Raw genomic sequence first — 13,013 nt, forward strand, 5'->3', positions numbered from 1 at the left:
GGCTGTAGGTGGGGGGTGCCTCCCGGGCAGAGCCCAGGCACCCAGCCCTTTGGGACTGGGGAGGGGACGGAGGGTGGGGGGATCCCAGCTCAGAGGGATCTGTCCTTGGCATTTGGGAGTGGGCTGCGGCTGGCGCTAATCCTGCAGAGAGAAATGGCACGGCCTTGCTGGGAGTTCGAGCTGGGTCATGCGGAGGCCAGCAGCCGCACTGGGGTGCCTGTGTTCTTGAACAGCTGTCCACGTGGGCTCTGAGACGTGGGGAAGGAGTGTGGGCTCAGCCGGGACAAGAGGAGGGAGTGCACACACACACACAAACACAAACACGCACACACGCTACCTCCGGAGGACATCATGAGGGTGCAGTGCCGGGGAGGAAGGAGAAACAAGCCCGCGGGTCTGTGTGTGGGTGCGGGAGATGGCTCCGAGGTTCCGTGAGTGTGCGCCTCGGTCCCCGTGGGGATGTCTCTGTTTCCACGTGAGCTGAGGTGAAGGTGAGTTTTGGCTCTACCTCTGTCTTATCTCTTTGCCCGAGCCTCTCAGCAAGTTGGCAGAGAGAATTTTCCCTTTCTTGGGAGGGTGGGAAAGGCTCATCAGGCAGGAGGGCTGAGGGACTCACACACACACACACACACACACACACACACACAGGTCACAGGACCTTCTTCTGTGGGACCCTGAGCTGCGCCGAGCTGGGATTTATGCACCATGAAGAGAGTGCGCGGAGTCCTCTGCGTGCGTGTGTGGGGTTTCCGCACGTCTGTCTGTTGTCTGGAGGGTACGTGTGTCTGTGTCTGTGTCTGTGTCTTCGATGCGTGTGTCGAAGGCAGCACCTGTGTCCGCAGCTGGGGACAAGGCAGCACCTGTGTCCGCAGCTGGGGCTGTGCCTGTGCGTCCTGGGTCCATATCTGTCTCCAAGAATCCCCGTGCCAGGGGCAGGAGCACGGGCCCCTCCATGCCGAGACAATCCGACGCTCAAATCCAAGTTTGGACAGTAGCCAATCCGTTCACCTTGGACACGCACCAAAGCTTCTGGGCACCTGTCTCTTCCCGGGGGTAATAGTGGCACCTACTGCCCCAGGTTCTGGCCAGCGTTTAAATGAGATGAAAACACACACCTGACACAGGTCAGAACACGTTAACGGTCCTGTCTTTGACTAGTCTCTGAGAGAACCGTGTCTTCATGGCTGTGACCATGATGTGTGACGCCTCCGTCAAAATAAGAGATGCTTTAAGGCCCAGCGTGGGTCTCAATGATCTTCAACGACACACAGGACACGGGATGCCTCACAGCCGTCTCGGGGTCTCGTGCTCTATCTGTCCTCTTGAGGGGAGCTACGTAAACCCGTGAACCAGAGTCCTGGTGTCTGACATGTGCCCCCCACCACCACCAGGGATACCTGGAGGGTGAGTGGGCAGCTGGTGATGGCATAGGGCTGACCGCCCCCTCCCAACCCCCGTGGCCACTGCTGGACCTGTCTCTCCGCCATCTCAGGCTGCCTCCCTCCTTTCTCTGCTGCCCCCTCCACAAGCATCAGCCACAGTGCTGGTGCCAGGCACGCCCACGTGGCTTTTAATGGGCCAGCTGGGGAGGGGGCAGGAGCCCTGGCCAGTCTGTAGGCTACAGCTCTCCGGGCAGCATGTGCGTGTGCATGTGTACGTGTGCACGTGTGTCTCTGTGTTGGGACGTGTGAGTGACGTCTCTCTGTATGAGGTCCCTCTGTGTTATGGCGAGTACATGCGTCTGTCCCTTGTGTGACGCGCCTGGTGCCGGGGCTCTGCTCTCCTCCCCCCAGCAGTCCCAGTTACATAAGCGGCTGAGCTGGACTCAGCCTGGGCTGCGGGCTCCTCCTGCTGGCAGCCTCCAGAACTCCCAGTCTGGGAGGGGTGCGCATGGGAGAGTCTGGTTCTCCCAGGACCTCAGCCCCACCGGAAACACCAGCCCAGCCCTCAACACCTACCTGCCCCAGCTCCTGCCCAGCCCCAAGCCCTAGGGTGTCCCCAACAACCTGAGTGTCCCCTCTCATAACACTCAGCCTGGGGGCTTGGTTATTACTTGCTTCCGGGGTGTCTCCCTGGCACGGCGGTGTGTTCCCTCAAGGCAGGGGACCATGCGGGCCATGCTGACCACATCATCTCCAGGGTCCAGTCCCAGGCCCGGCCTAATCAGTGTTTGCTGAATGACGGAGTTTATAGGATGAAGCAGCTTTGGAGGAGAGACAACGGGATGGGGGACGATTTGGGGCTCTGGGGACAGATGGGCCGGAGCTCGTCACACATTGGCCACTTAAAAACTGTGTGACGTTGGAGGAAATGTTTAAGTCTCTGAACCTTCAGTTTCTCATCTGTTAAATGACACCATCTGACAAGATACGCTGTGAAGACTAGAAATAATGTCCAAAAGGGCCTCAGCGTGTTTGTGTCCCATAATTCATGACATCTGCTGGATGAGGATGGATGGCAACATCGCCCATCTCTCGGGCATCAGGAAGCAGAAGTCTGCTTTGCTCCCAAGTAAAGGGACAGTGGTTTTCCTCCTAAGCCGCCCTACACTTCTCCACCTTCACACAGCTCAGTCCGACCTGTGGATTGATTTAGGTGAAACGGATCTGGAGAAATCGGGCTGTGAACATGTGGAAGTGGGAGGAAGGCATCCTGTCGCCCTGATCCCGGGCCAGTCCTGGGAGCACTCGGAGGGGCGTCCTTTGCGAGAAGGAGCACTCTGCTTCAGAGTTTCTCTGGTCTCTGAATGTGGCGTCCAAGGAGCCCTTCCTTTGAGCCAGGCATTGGCTGCATCCAAGGAGGACCTGGTCTGGGCTCTGCCACTTTTCCTCTTGAAGCCTCAGTTTCCTCCTCTGCCAAAGGGGGAGGGGAGGGAGTGAGCCGTTGGGAGGAGGAGCCTGGGCAGGTAGGGGTTAGAGGGTGAAGGTGCCAGAGGAGCTCTGGGGTCACGTCCCAGGGACCGCCCCTTTGACAGGCGGCTTTGTAGACCCAGCCGCCCCTTCTCCCATCTGGCTCCCCCTTCCTGCGGTTCCCCACTCCCCACCTTCTCCCCACCTCGCCCCTCGAGGCCAGGCCCCACTCTCCCCAGGGCCAGGGACCTCCGTCTCTTCCCACGGGAAATCCACTCCCTCACCTATGGCTTCGCTGCTCCTAAGGCTAAACAGAACCCTTCAGGCCGCAGTTTAAAGAATCATTCAAAACCACAAACAAGCCCCTTTACACCCCGTCTCCTATTCTGTGTTATCCTGTGCCAAGAACCTCACGGACGTTATCTCAGTTAATCGTCACGGAAGCCCTTCAGGGCGGATGTCATCCCAGTGCACACGAGGAAGCAGGTGGAAGGGAGTTAGCCAACTTGTGGGATGTCCAACCAACATGCCCAGACGGCGCCCAGACGGCGCCCTCCCCTGCCCCACTCCCTCTGGTTCTGCCGGAGGGGCTGACCAACAGGTCTCCGGGGACTTCGCGAGGCCCAGCGGCGCCCTTCAGCCCAGGCCCCGGCATCCCGGAACCCCGGGGTCCCGCCCACGGCCACTCGAGCGGGGCTGGTGGCAAGGCCTAGCGGCCCCGGGGCAAACACCTGGACCCTAATGGCGTGGCCGGTCCCCTGACCGACCCCGAGGCCCCTGCACCCACGTCTCAGAGGGAAAGGCAGGCAGACGCAGGGTGGGGGCGGGCGGCTGGGTAGGGTCTGGGCCGAGCCCAGGTGCCGCCCCTTTGCGTCGGCCGGAGTCCGGGCGCAGCGGAGACCGAGGTTGGGGCGGGGCCGGGCCGGGGTCCGGGGTCGGATCGCGACTGAAGCCAAGGTTGGGCCGGAGCCGGGACCGAGGTGGGCGGACCAGGGCTGGGGTCTGGGCAGGTCCGGGGTCGGGGCGGGTCGGGGCCGGGGTCCCGGGTCAGATCGGATCCGGGATCCGGGGTCCGGGGCCCAGGGTCGGGGAGCGGGGTCTGAAGCAGCCCCGGGTGCGGGAGCGGGGCGGAAACAGAGCAGAGGTCGGAGCGGGTCCGCGGTGCGGGGGCTGGAGGAGGGGTGCCTGGGCGGGGCTGGGACCGAGACCGGGGCGGGGAGGGGCGGAGCCCGGGCGCCGGGGCGGGGCCAGGGTCAGGCGGGGCGGCGGGGCGGGGCTGGGGCTGGGGCGGGGCTGGGGCGGGGCTTGGGCGGGGCGGGGCGCGAACGGTCTCCCGAGTCTCCGCGGAAGGAGGGAAAGCGGTAGAAAAAGGAGGGGGAAGGGGGGGACTCGGAAGCTCCCGCGCCGCTCGCCTCGGCTCGGTGCACCCACGCCTTGCTGCTGCTCGGCTTCGTGCCCCCTACCCGGGCATGCGCCCCCCCAGTTCCCGTCCACCCAGAGCCCGCGCCGACCCCCGGAGCCTCCCGAAAGCCCGCCGCGCAGGATGGGCGCCCTCCGTCCCTCGCCGCGGCTGCCGCCGCCGCTGCTGCTGCTAATGCTGGGTAAGCCGACCCCGTCCCGGCCCCCCACCCCACCGGCAGGTGCCGGCCTCCCGGCGCCCAGCCCGGCCCGCCCCCCGCGTCCCCGGCGTTTCGGAGCCCCTAGCACCTGCTACTCCGTCAGGGGCGCCCCGAGCCTCCCCGAGCTCAGCGCCCAGCTGCCCTGAGTGGCTGCCCGCGGAGCCAGCCCCCAGCTCTCGGCCCCCGGCTGGGGCCCAGCGAGGACCCACCGAGGTGCCACCTCCAGGCCGCCGGGCCAGCCCCACTTCTCAGCCGCCATACTCAGGTCCGGGGGTCGCTGCGCCCGAATGCTGCGACTCCCTGCGCCCCACACTCAGTTGAGGCCCAGCGCTGGGTGCCCGCCCTGCGTGGGCAGTGCTAGCCCGGCTTCGTAATTGCCCGGAGTTGGCTGGAGGCCCAGGGGCTGGTTCTGCCCGTGATCTTTGAAGTTCAGTCTCCCCAAACGGTTCCCCTCCCCCAGACTTTATCTTCTGAGGTTTGGGGCAGTTACCCCTGTTACCTCTGTCTCCACCCTGGGCAGGGTCTCCCTTTGCCTACTTTCCCTCTCGGGGGTCGTTCTGGGCTCTGTAGAGTCCCACCGCTCATCACACCCCTTGGTCCCTGCTTCCCTACCCCAGGAGAAGCCAGGCTCCATGGTGACTGATGCCTGATCTCCAAGCACCTTCTGTCTGAGGGTGGGGGGTCTTCCTGGGGAGGTGTTCTGACCGCTGCTGCCTGGATTCAGGAGAGTCCCTGACCACGCAGTGGCTTTTGGTCTGGGCTGGAGGGTTCCCTTCAGGGGTGGTCTGGCTTCGAGACAGGGAGGTCGCCTGTGCAGATGTTCAGGAGGCTGAAGCCCTCTGAAATGAGAGCGCAGAGTGGGGCCACCCAGATTCACAGCTGCCATCGGCAAGGCGCAGGCTGACATAGCCCCAGCAGCCCGTTTCTAGAGCAGAGCTCCCCGGCAGCGCCAAGCAGAGCCTCCGCCCCCCCCCCCCCCCAAGCTCCATAGGTCCCTGGGCCCTGGGGAACTAGAACAAGGCCTCTCCCTGGGGCCCTGGGTGGGAGGCAGGAGGAAGTTGCTGTGGGGCCCGGTTGCCTAGCAAGTGGCCACTGTCCCCAGTGGGCAGCGTGGAGTGGAGGAGCCCCAGGGGTGGGGAAGTGCGGTGTCTGCGGAGAGTTGCGGAGAGCTGCGGGCCCACTGCGTGCAGGCGCTCGCCTTCATTCTGAAGAGGAGGAAGAGAAAGTGCTTTGCTCCAGAGAGCCCACTTTGTGAGCGTGGTGGGGTCTTGGCTTTGAACTCGGATCCGGATCCGCCTGACTGCTGACTGCCGAGCAGGTCTCTGCCCTGCCTTCTCTCTCTGGCTGGGAAGAGAGCTGGCTCGTGGCTGCTTTCCTAAGGTGGCCTGGCTGGCCAGCTTTCCCATGGGGCTCTCCAGGCCTCAGCAGCTGTGGAGCCGGGAAGGTGGGAGGGGGCTCTTCCGACCAGTCTGCCTGGAGGCCCAAAGGTGTCAGCACCACTGTCTCCACCATCACTGAGATTATGAAATGCCCTGGGGCAGGGCCCTCCTGAGTCACACACTCACTCGGCTGGAATGGAGACGTGCTCGGGAGAGGAAGGGACGGGTCAGTACAGCTGGGGAGGGGGCTGGGTCCCAACCTCCTGAGGCCCACCACGTGCTTTAACCAGACGACAGGGGCCTTCCTCCTCCCTGGACTCGGCCACAGAAAGAAGGGGCTAAGAGCCCAGCTCAGGTGGGAAGGGGAGCACTTCTGGAGGGGCTGGAGGACGGAGTTCGACCACAGACTTCGTGTTTTCCTCCAACCTCTGCAGAAAGGCCCTAGGTATGCCCCCGGGAGTGACAGACGTGCTGGTTGGTGAGGTCAGTGCCCTTGGGCCTCCCCTGGGAGTTTTCCCGTCTTCCTCCCCGGACTGTCCCTCTGCAGGGGGCTGTGCAAGCCATCTAAGGACAATAGGATCTTGGTCAAGACATTATTCTTCTCTTCCCTTACATTTCTCATCTGTAAAATGGAGGCAGGAGGCTGACGCAGTCCTCTGTCCTGTGGTGCGGCGTTCTGGGGTCTCGTCCCGTGGGGCTCTGGAAGGATGGAGGGAGAGAAGGAAGAAGCAGGGCCCTGCAGGGGGTCGGGAGTATCCGCTGGGGTGGGGGGAAGAGGAAGACTTTGGAGAGAAAGATGGAAAGGACATCTGCAGCTGGTGCCTCTCCACAGAGCGGGAACCTTATATAAGTGACAGCCCAAGAAATGCAAATGAAGGCTTTTGTCAGGGAGTTGGGAGGGGGCGCTGTGCATCTTGGGGCCAGCAGAGAAGATCGGCAGGCCCTGGGGGGAGGGGTGGGGCTCTTCTGCCCCCAGAGGCCAGGGCAGAGGCTGGTTCTTGCCCCACAAGCCTCAGCTGCCTCGGCAGCGGCAGCGGCAGCCCGGTGGGGTGGGAGCCGCAGTGAGCTCATGGACAGCTGGAGGGGGGAGGGCATTGTGTGGTGCGAACTGGCTGGGTCGGTGCCCTGTCCTGCTCGGGCCACTGGCTCCATTGTCTGGAGTCCCCTGGTCCAGGTGACACTGCTGAGCCAACCCGCCCTTCCGTGCAAGATTTTGCCAGCTCCCCTCAAACACAGAAGAGGGACATGGGGTTTCGGAATCCCTTAGCTGGAAGGCCCCACTGACTGGCTGGACCCCGTGGGAGTGGGGAGATACCGGAGGAAGCCAAGGTACAGCTGAGATCACGGAGGGAGAGCAGACGGGCCTCTTTCTGCCAGAAGGGGGGTGTTTCCAGGTTCTGAGGCAAAGCTGGGTCTATAACCTGCTTGAGATCCTCAGGGCAGGGCCCCTGCTGGGTCCCCACCTTCCCCAGGTTTACTGTCCTTTATCGGGCGGGGGTCCAGAACGGTGCTGGTAGCGGGAGAGGCAGCGGGGACCCCGGCATCATCAGCTTGTCCTGCCCTTCCCTACAGGAGTGCAGTGCCTCGCCCGGGAGGTGCTGGTCCCCAAGGGGCCGCTGTACCGAGTGGCCGGCACGGCCGTCTCCATCTCCTGCAACGTGAGCAGCTACGACGGCCCCGCCCAGCAGGACTTCGAGTGGTTCTTCTACCGGCCCGAGGTCCCCGAGGCGGCGCTGGGCATCGTCAGTACCAAGGACCCCCGGTTCTCATACGCGGTCTTCGGGCCCCGCGTGGCGGCCGGCGAGGTGCAGGTGCAGCGTCTGCAGGGGGACGCCGTGGTGCTCCGGATCACCCGCCTCCAGGCCCAGGACGCGGGCATTTACGAGTGCTACACCCCGTCCACCGATGCCCGCTACCTGGGCAGCTACAGTGGCAAGGTGGAGCTGAGAGGTAGGGCCTGGGCTGGGCGCCGGCCCGTCCGCCCAAAGGGCACAGAGTCGGGGCCCGGAGGGACCTACCTAACCACCCCTCAGGTGTTGTGGCCGAGGAAGCCGAGGTCCAGCGGCTTGTGGGGCTTGCACAAAATCACCCCCCCCCGTTAGTGGCCATTCTGGGACTCGAACCAAGATCTCTTCTTGGCAGCTCGTTGGCCTTCCTCCTCTGTGGAGCTGCCTCCCGGGAAAGGGGGAGCCCATCCCCTGCCTTCCCTGCTGGGGAGAGCCTGCTAGGGTGAAGGGACTCTGTTCCTAGAGATTCTGGGATGCAGGGGTGGGGGCAGGGGGGTGAAGTGGAGGTAGCAGCAGAGGAAGCAGCGGAGGAGTGGGGCCACGTGACACTTGCTCTCTTTCGTTTCTTTGTCTTCTGAGAAGGAAGATGGAGCCACTTCTCTGCGGTCCTGATGGGGGTTAGTTCTAAACGTAGGGGTGAGTGGGCAAGGGGCTGGGCTGTGAACCTCAGTGAGTACTTATTGAGCGCCTGTTGTGTGCGCAGCACTGTGCCCAGCACCAGGGGGTCACAGAAGAAATAGTACAGGATGAACTCGGCCTGAGAGGAGCTAACTGCTGTCCCTTTAGGGAGACCGGTTGTGCACCGGGAACGGTGACGGGGGCCACCAGCCCCCAGCCCTCCCTCAGTCCAGCTGTTCTCTCCAGTTCTTCCAGATGCCCTGCAGGTGTCTGCTGCCCCCCCAGGGCCTCGAGGCCGTCAGGCCCCAATTTCACCTCCTCGCCTGACCGTGCACGAGGGGCAGGAGCTGGCGCTGGGCTGCCTGGCACAGACGAGCACGCAGGAGCACACGCACCTGGCCGTGTCCTTCGGGAAAGCGGTGCCCGAGGCACCAGTGGGGCGAGCAACTCTGCAGGAAGTGGTGGGGCTCCGGCCGGACTTGGCCGTGGAGGCCGGGGCTCCCTATGCCCAGCGGCTGGCCACCGGGGAGCTGCGGCTGGCCAAGGAGGGGGCTGAGCAGTACCGCATGGTGCTGGGGGGTGCCCAGGCAGAGGACGCGGGCACCTACCACTGCACAGCGGCCGAGTGGATTCAGGACCCCGACGGCAGCTGGGCCCAGATCGCCGAGAAGAGAGCGGTCCTGGCCCACGTGGACGTGCAGACGCTGTGTGAGTGCCGCGTATCCTATGGTGGGAGTCGGGAGCCATGTGGCCAAGGAGGGGCACCGTGGCCGAGGGGGGGGCACCGATGGTCACTGCCTGCCTCGAGGGAGCCCATCTTCCCGGGTGAACGGGTCCTGTTAACATCACTTCGCTCCCCCGGCGGGTTTTCTCTGCTCAGGACTTGGCTGCAGAGGCAGGAGGGCCATGGCTGGCAGGGGAGAGGCCCTGGGTGGTGGGGATGGCTGTACCCTGTGAGGGGCAGACAGGCCACCCCGCGGTGCTGCTGCAGAGGAAGGAACTACAGCTGGAGAGTCAAGGCTCTGTGCTCCTCTCCTGCCTCCGTGACACCCCTTCCCTGTCCTGTGTTTCAGCCAGCCAGCTGGCGGTGGCTGTAGGGCCCGGGGAACGTCGGATCGGCCCAGGGGAGCCCTTGGAACTGCTGTGCAACGTGTCAGGGGCCCTGCCTCCGCCAGGCCGCCACGCTGCGTACTCTGTGGGCTGGGAGATGGCACCCGCGGGGGCACCGGGGCCTGGCCGCCTGGTAGCCCAGCTGGACACAGAGGGCGTGGGCAGCCTGGGCCCGGGCTACGAGGGCCGGCACATTGCCATGGAGAAGGTGGCGTCCAGAACCTACCGCCTGCGGCTGGAGGCCGCCAGGCCGGGGGATGCGGGTACCTACCGCTGCCTCGCCAAGGCCTACGTCCGAGGGTCTGGGGCTCGGCTTCGAGAAGCAGCCAGTGCCCGCTCCCGGCCGCTCCCCGTGCACGTACGGGAAGAAGGTGAGGGGGTGGCAGGGCCTCTACCGGGTTCAGGGCTTGTGGAAGGAAGCTTTCCCTTTTGATTCGGGGCTTCTCTCCCCCTCCGTGCATCAGCTGCCACTGGGCTTCTCTCTCACGCTCCTCTTCTTCAGGATGGCGGGAGCGGTCCTAGCCCCGTGCCCCACTGATGCCGTGTCCGTGTTCCGCAGGGGTGGTGCTGGAGGCCGTGGCGTGGCTGGCAGGGGGCACCGTGTACCGCGGCGAGACGGCTTCCCTGCTCTGCAACATCTCAGTGCGGGGCGGCCCCCCAGGGCTGCGGCTGGCGGCCAGCTGGTGGGTGGAGCGACCCGAGGCCGGGGAGCTGAGCCCTGGCCCTGCCCAGCTGGTGGGCGGCGTGGGCCAGGACGGTGTGGCGGAGCTGGGCGTCCGGCCCGGAGGAGGCCCGGTCAGCGTGGAGCTGGTGGGGCCCCGGAGCCATCGGCTGCGCCTGCATGGCCTGGGGCCCGAGGATGAAGGCGTGTACCACTGTGCCCCCAGCGCCTGGGTGCAGCATGCCGACTACAGCTGGTACCAGGCCGGCAGTGCCCGCTCGGGGCCCGTCACGGTGTACCCCTACACGCATGGTGAGTGGCCCCTGCCCACCTCCACCCCCGGTCTCTACCCCCCACCCCCATTCAGCCCTTCTTTTGCCCTGTCCTGTTGGCACCTCTCCTGCTCCTGTCCCCTTCCTCCTCCACGGCACTCCCTCCCAAGGGTCTCGGAAGCCCACCTTCCGCTCTTTCTGGCACCTGCATCCCCACTGACCAGAGTCAGGATGGAGGGGGCAGGGCAGGCTGTCGGTGAATGGGGGACGCGGGTCCCACAGCCCGATGGAGGAGGCGCGGGGAGCAGGTGTGGCAGTGGGTGCCGGGCAGCGGCTCTACCCGGGGCTGAACAGAGCCATGTACTCTCACCCAGCCCTGGACACCCTGTTTGTACCCCTGCTGGTGGGTGCCGGGGTCGCCCTCGTCATCGGCGCCACCGTCCTTGGCACCATCACCTGCTGCTTCATGAAGAGGCTGCGAAAACGGTGATCCCTCGCTCCCCAGGTGAGAGGGGAGAACCCCAACCTCATGGTCTCTCCCCTGCCCCAGGCCCGAGGCGAGCTGCCCCTCCTACCCTCCCTGGGGGAGGAGCAGGCGCGGGGGGCTCCGTCCTCAGTGCACCCCACACTGTCTCTCCAGTTCTCACAGGTGTCGACTGTCTTCCAGCTCCAAGACCACCGCTGGTTGCCTGGCTACCCGTCTCCCTCTGCCCCCTTCCTCTAATTTATTCGATGTCCCCCACCCAGAGTGGGGCACACGGCCCGATCCCCCACTCCTCCCTCTGGGCTTCTGTTCTCCCTCTCATGTCCAGCCCATAGAAAGGCCATTCCCTGTCCCAGAATTAGTTTTTCTAAAATGTGAATAAACTTATTTTATAAAACTCAGGGTAGCCGCCTCTTTCCTGCCCCGGGGCTGAGGTGTGTGGCCAGGCGGTAGTTGGGGGGTTGACAACCTAGTCTGCATGACCCCGCCCTCCCTTCCCACCGCAAATACCATCTGGCCTCTGTGGGCCGTGCCACCCACCCCAGGAGGGGACACCTGGGTCCCATCTGCTGCCTGAGCTGTCGGTGCCTTGCCAATCCCTGTTGGGACTCCAGCGTGGGGAGGGGAGCACAGAGCTGGGGTGAGTTCACTGAGCCCGGCCCCCCTCCCTCTTCTGTCCCTCTTGCATGTGGCCGGGCAGGGGCTGCAGGTGGGGTCTTTTTCTTGCTCTCCACACCGCTCCGCCTTCTCCTTCTTGGCTCTCTTCCTCCTGGACCTGACTCCTCCCAGGCCCGGGGGCCTCAGCCTTTTCCTCCCCAGTCTTCATTAGATCCTCATTATTCTGTCTGACCCCCAAGGAAAGAAGCCTCAGAGCACGGCCCCCTGGGTGGCAGCGAGGCCAGCAGTCAGGGGAGGGTCTGTTTGTCCACAGAGCCCCTGCGCACGGGCCCGCACCCCCCACAGCCGGCGTGCGCCCCCCCAGGTCTTGGCGCCCCTCCCCTCCAGTGCCCCAGGGGCCCCCTGAATGCATCATTGCTTCACGATTCTCTGATCTGAGAATTCGTGGTTGCTCCGCTCCTTAAGGGGCACCCGGTTTACCTCTTTTAATTCAGTTATTTAAACATTTATTGAGCATTACTAGTACGCTAAGTGTAATTTTTACAGAAGGGGAAACTGAGGCCCAGAGAAGTGGTGTAACTTGCCCAGAGTCATGAAGCTAATTAGCGGCAGCGGCAGGGGCCCACCCGAGGGCTCCCGCCTTCTCGCACTGTGCACAGCGGAGCCCTGAGCGGTAACTGAGCGGCACGGCTGCCAACAGCCCCCTCCTGTCCAGACTCACCTGTTCCACCGAATTAAACCTAATAACCCTGTCCTACACCATTTGTTCTGGAGGGAACAGCCAAGGCCAGGGTCCAGGACCTCCTCTTCGACTGCCGGTGACTCAGGTAGCCCTGTGACCTGAGGCAGAGCTGTTTCTCTGGGGCACCCGTGCTGGCAGCTCTCTCCGGCCCCCTCTCCTGCTTGCAGGAGGCCCCGGGACCCACAGGACCTCGGCTTCCCAGTCTGGAATGGAGCCGACTGGGCTGCTTTCCCCCGAGGGGCTCCGTCTTTTATTAAAGCACAGGGGCAGGGTGTGGCCAGGACCAAGGAGAGGAGGTCCCTGCCTGGCTGTGCTGCAGGAGTAAGTGGTTGCCTGGACCCATCCTTTTCTCTCAGGAGGCCAGCCGCAGGCCCCTCCACCTCGGTCTGTCCGAGGCTGTCATCGCTCTCCCTCCCCATCCTGGAGGGCTGCCCCCTCCCTTGATTCGATGACCCGGGAGGGGTGGAGGTGGGGCGGGAACCGTGTCTCCGGGGCGGGGCGGGTGGCCCCAGCTGGGCAGACATCAGGCCACAGACACATCGGGCTTCGCCTCACATCGTGTTCAATCCTGCCTCTTAAGTCCTATGAGGGCCTCACTCTCGGGTCGCAGAGGCCCGTCCCGCTCCAGCCCCAGCCCCTGCCCAGCAACCCCTCGGGGGTTTCCCTATCTCGCCTGTTCATCTTCCCTGAACACCATCCCACGCTTATCACCCGAGTTTTCCCCTGATGGCTGCGTTCCCAGGCCCAGAGTTTAACTTGTCAGCCTGGGCTTCAGGGTCCCCTTTCCCACCCACGGTGGTCTACAGTTCCGTCTCTGCCCCCCATGTCCTCCGTTTCTCCTCAGCAACCCCAGCCCCCCTCCGCTCCCCTCAGC

The 13,013-nt window shown here is 64.3% G+C and overlaps 1 protein-coding gene across 1 annotated transcript; it reads left to right on the forward strand.

The window, feature by feature from the left end:
- Positions 1-3,748: 3,748 nt before the first annotated feature.
- IGSF8 (immunoglobulin superfamily member 8) lies at positions 3,749-11,180 on the forward strand. The gene is made up of 8 exons (XM_059147154.1): positions 3,749-3,829; positions 4,333-4,450; positions 7,420-7,797; positions 8,499-8,960; positions 9,326-9,733; positions 9,922-10,335; positions 10,670-10,800; positions 10,936-11,180. The coding sequence occupies exons 2-7, from the start codon at positions 4,393-4,395 to the stop codon at positions 10,783-10,785; spliced, it is 1,836 nt and encodes a 611-aa protein (XP_059003137.1). The 5' UTR covers positions 3,749-3,829; positions 4,333-4,392; the 3' UTR covers positions 10,786-10,800; positions 10,936-11,180.
- The last annotated feature ends 1,833 nt before the right edge of the window (positions 11,181-13,013 follow it).

Source organism: Mustela lutreola, chromosome 14, assembly GCF_030435805.1.
Source record: "Mustela lutreola isolate mMusLut2 chromosome 14, mMusLut2.pri, whole genome shotgun sequence".
NCBI lineage: Eukaryota > Metazoa > Chordata > Mammalia > Carnivora > Mustelidae > Mustela > Mustela lutreola.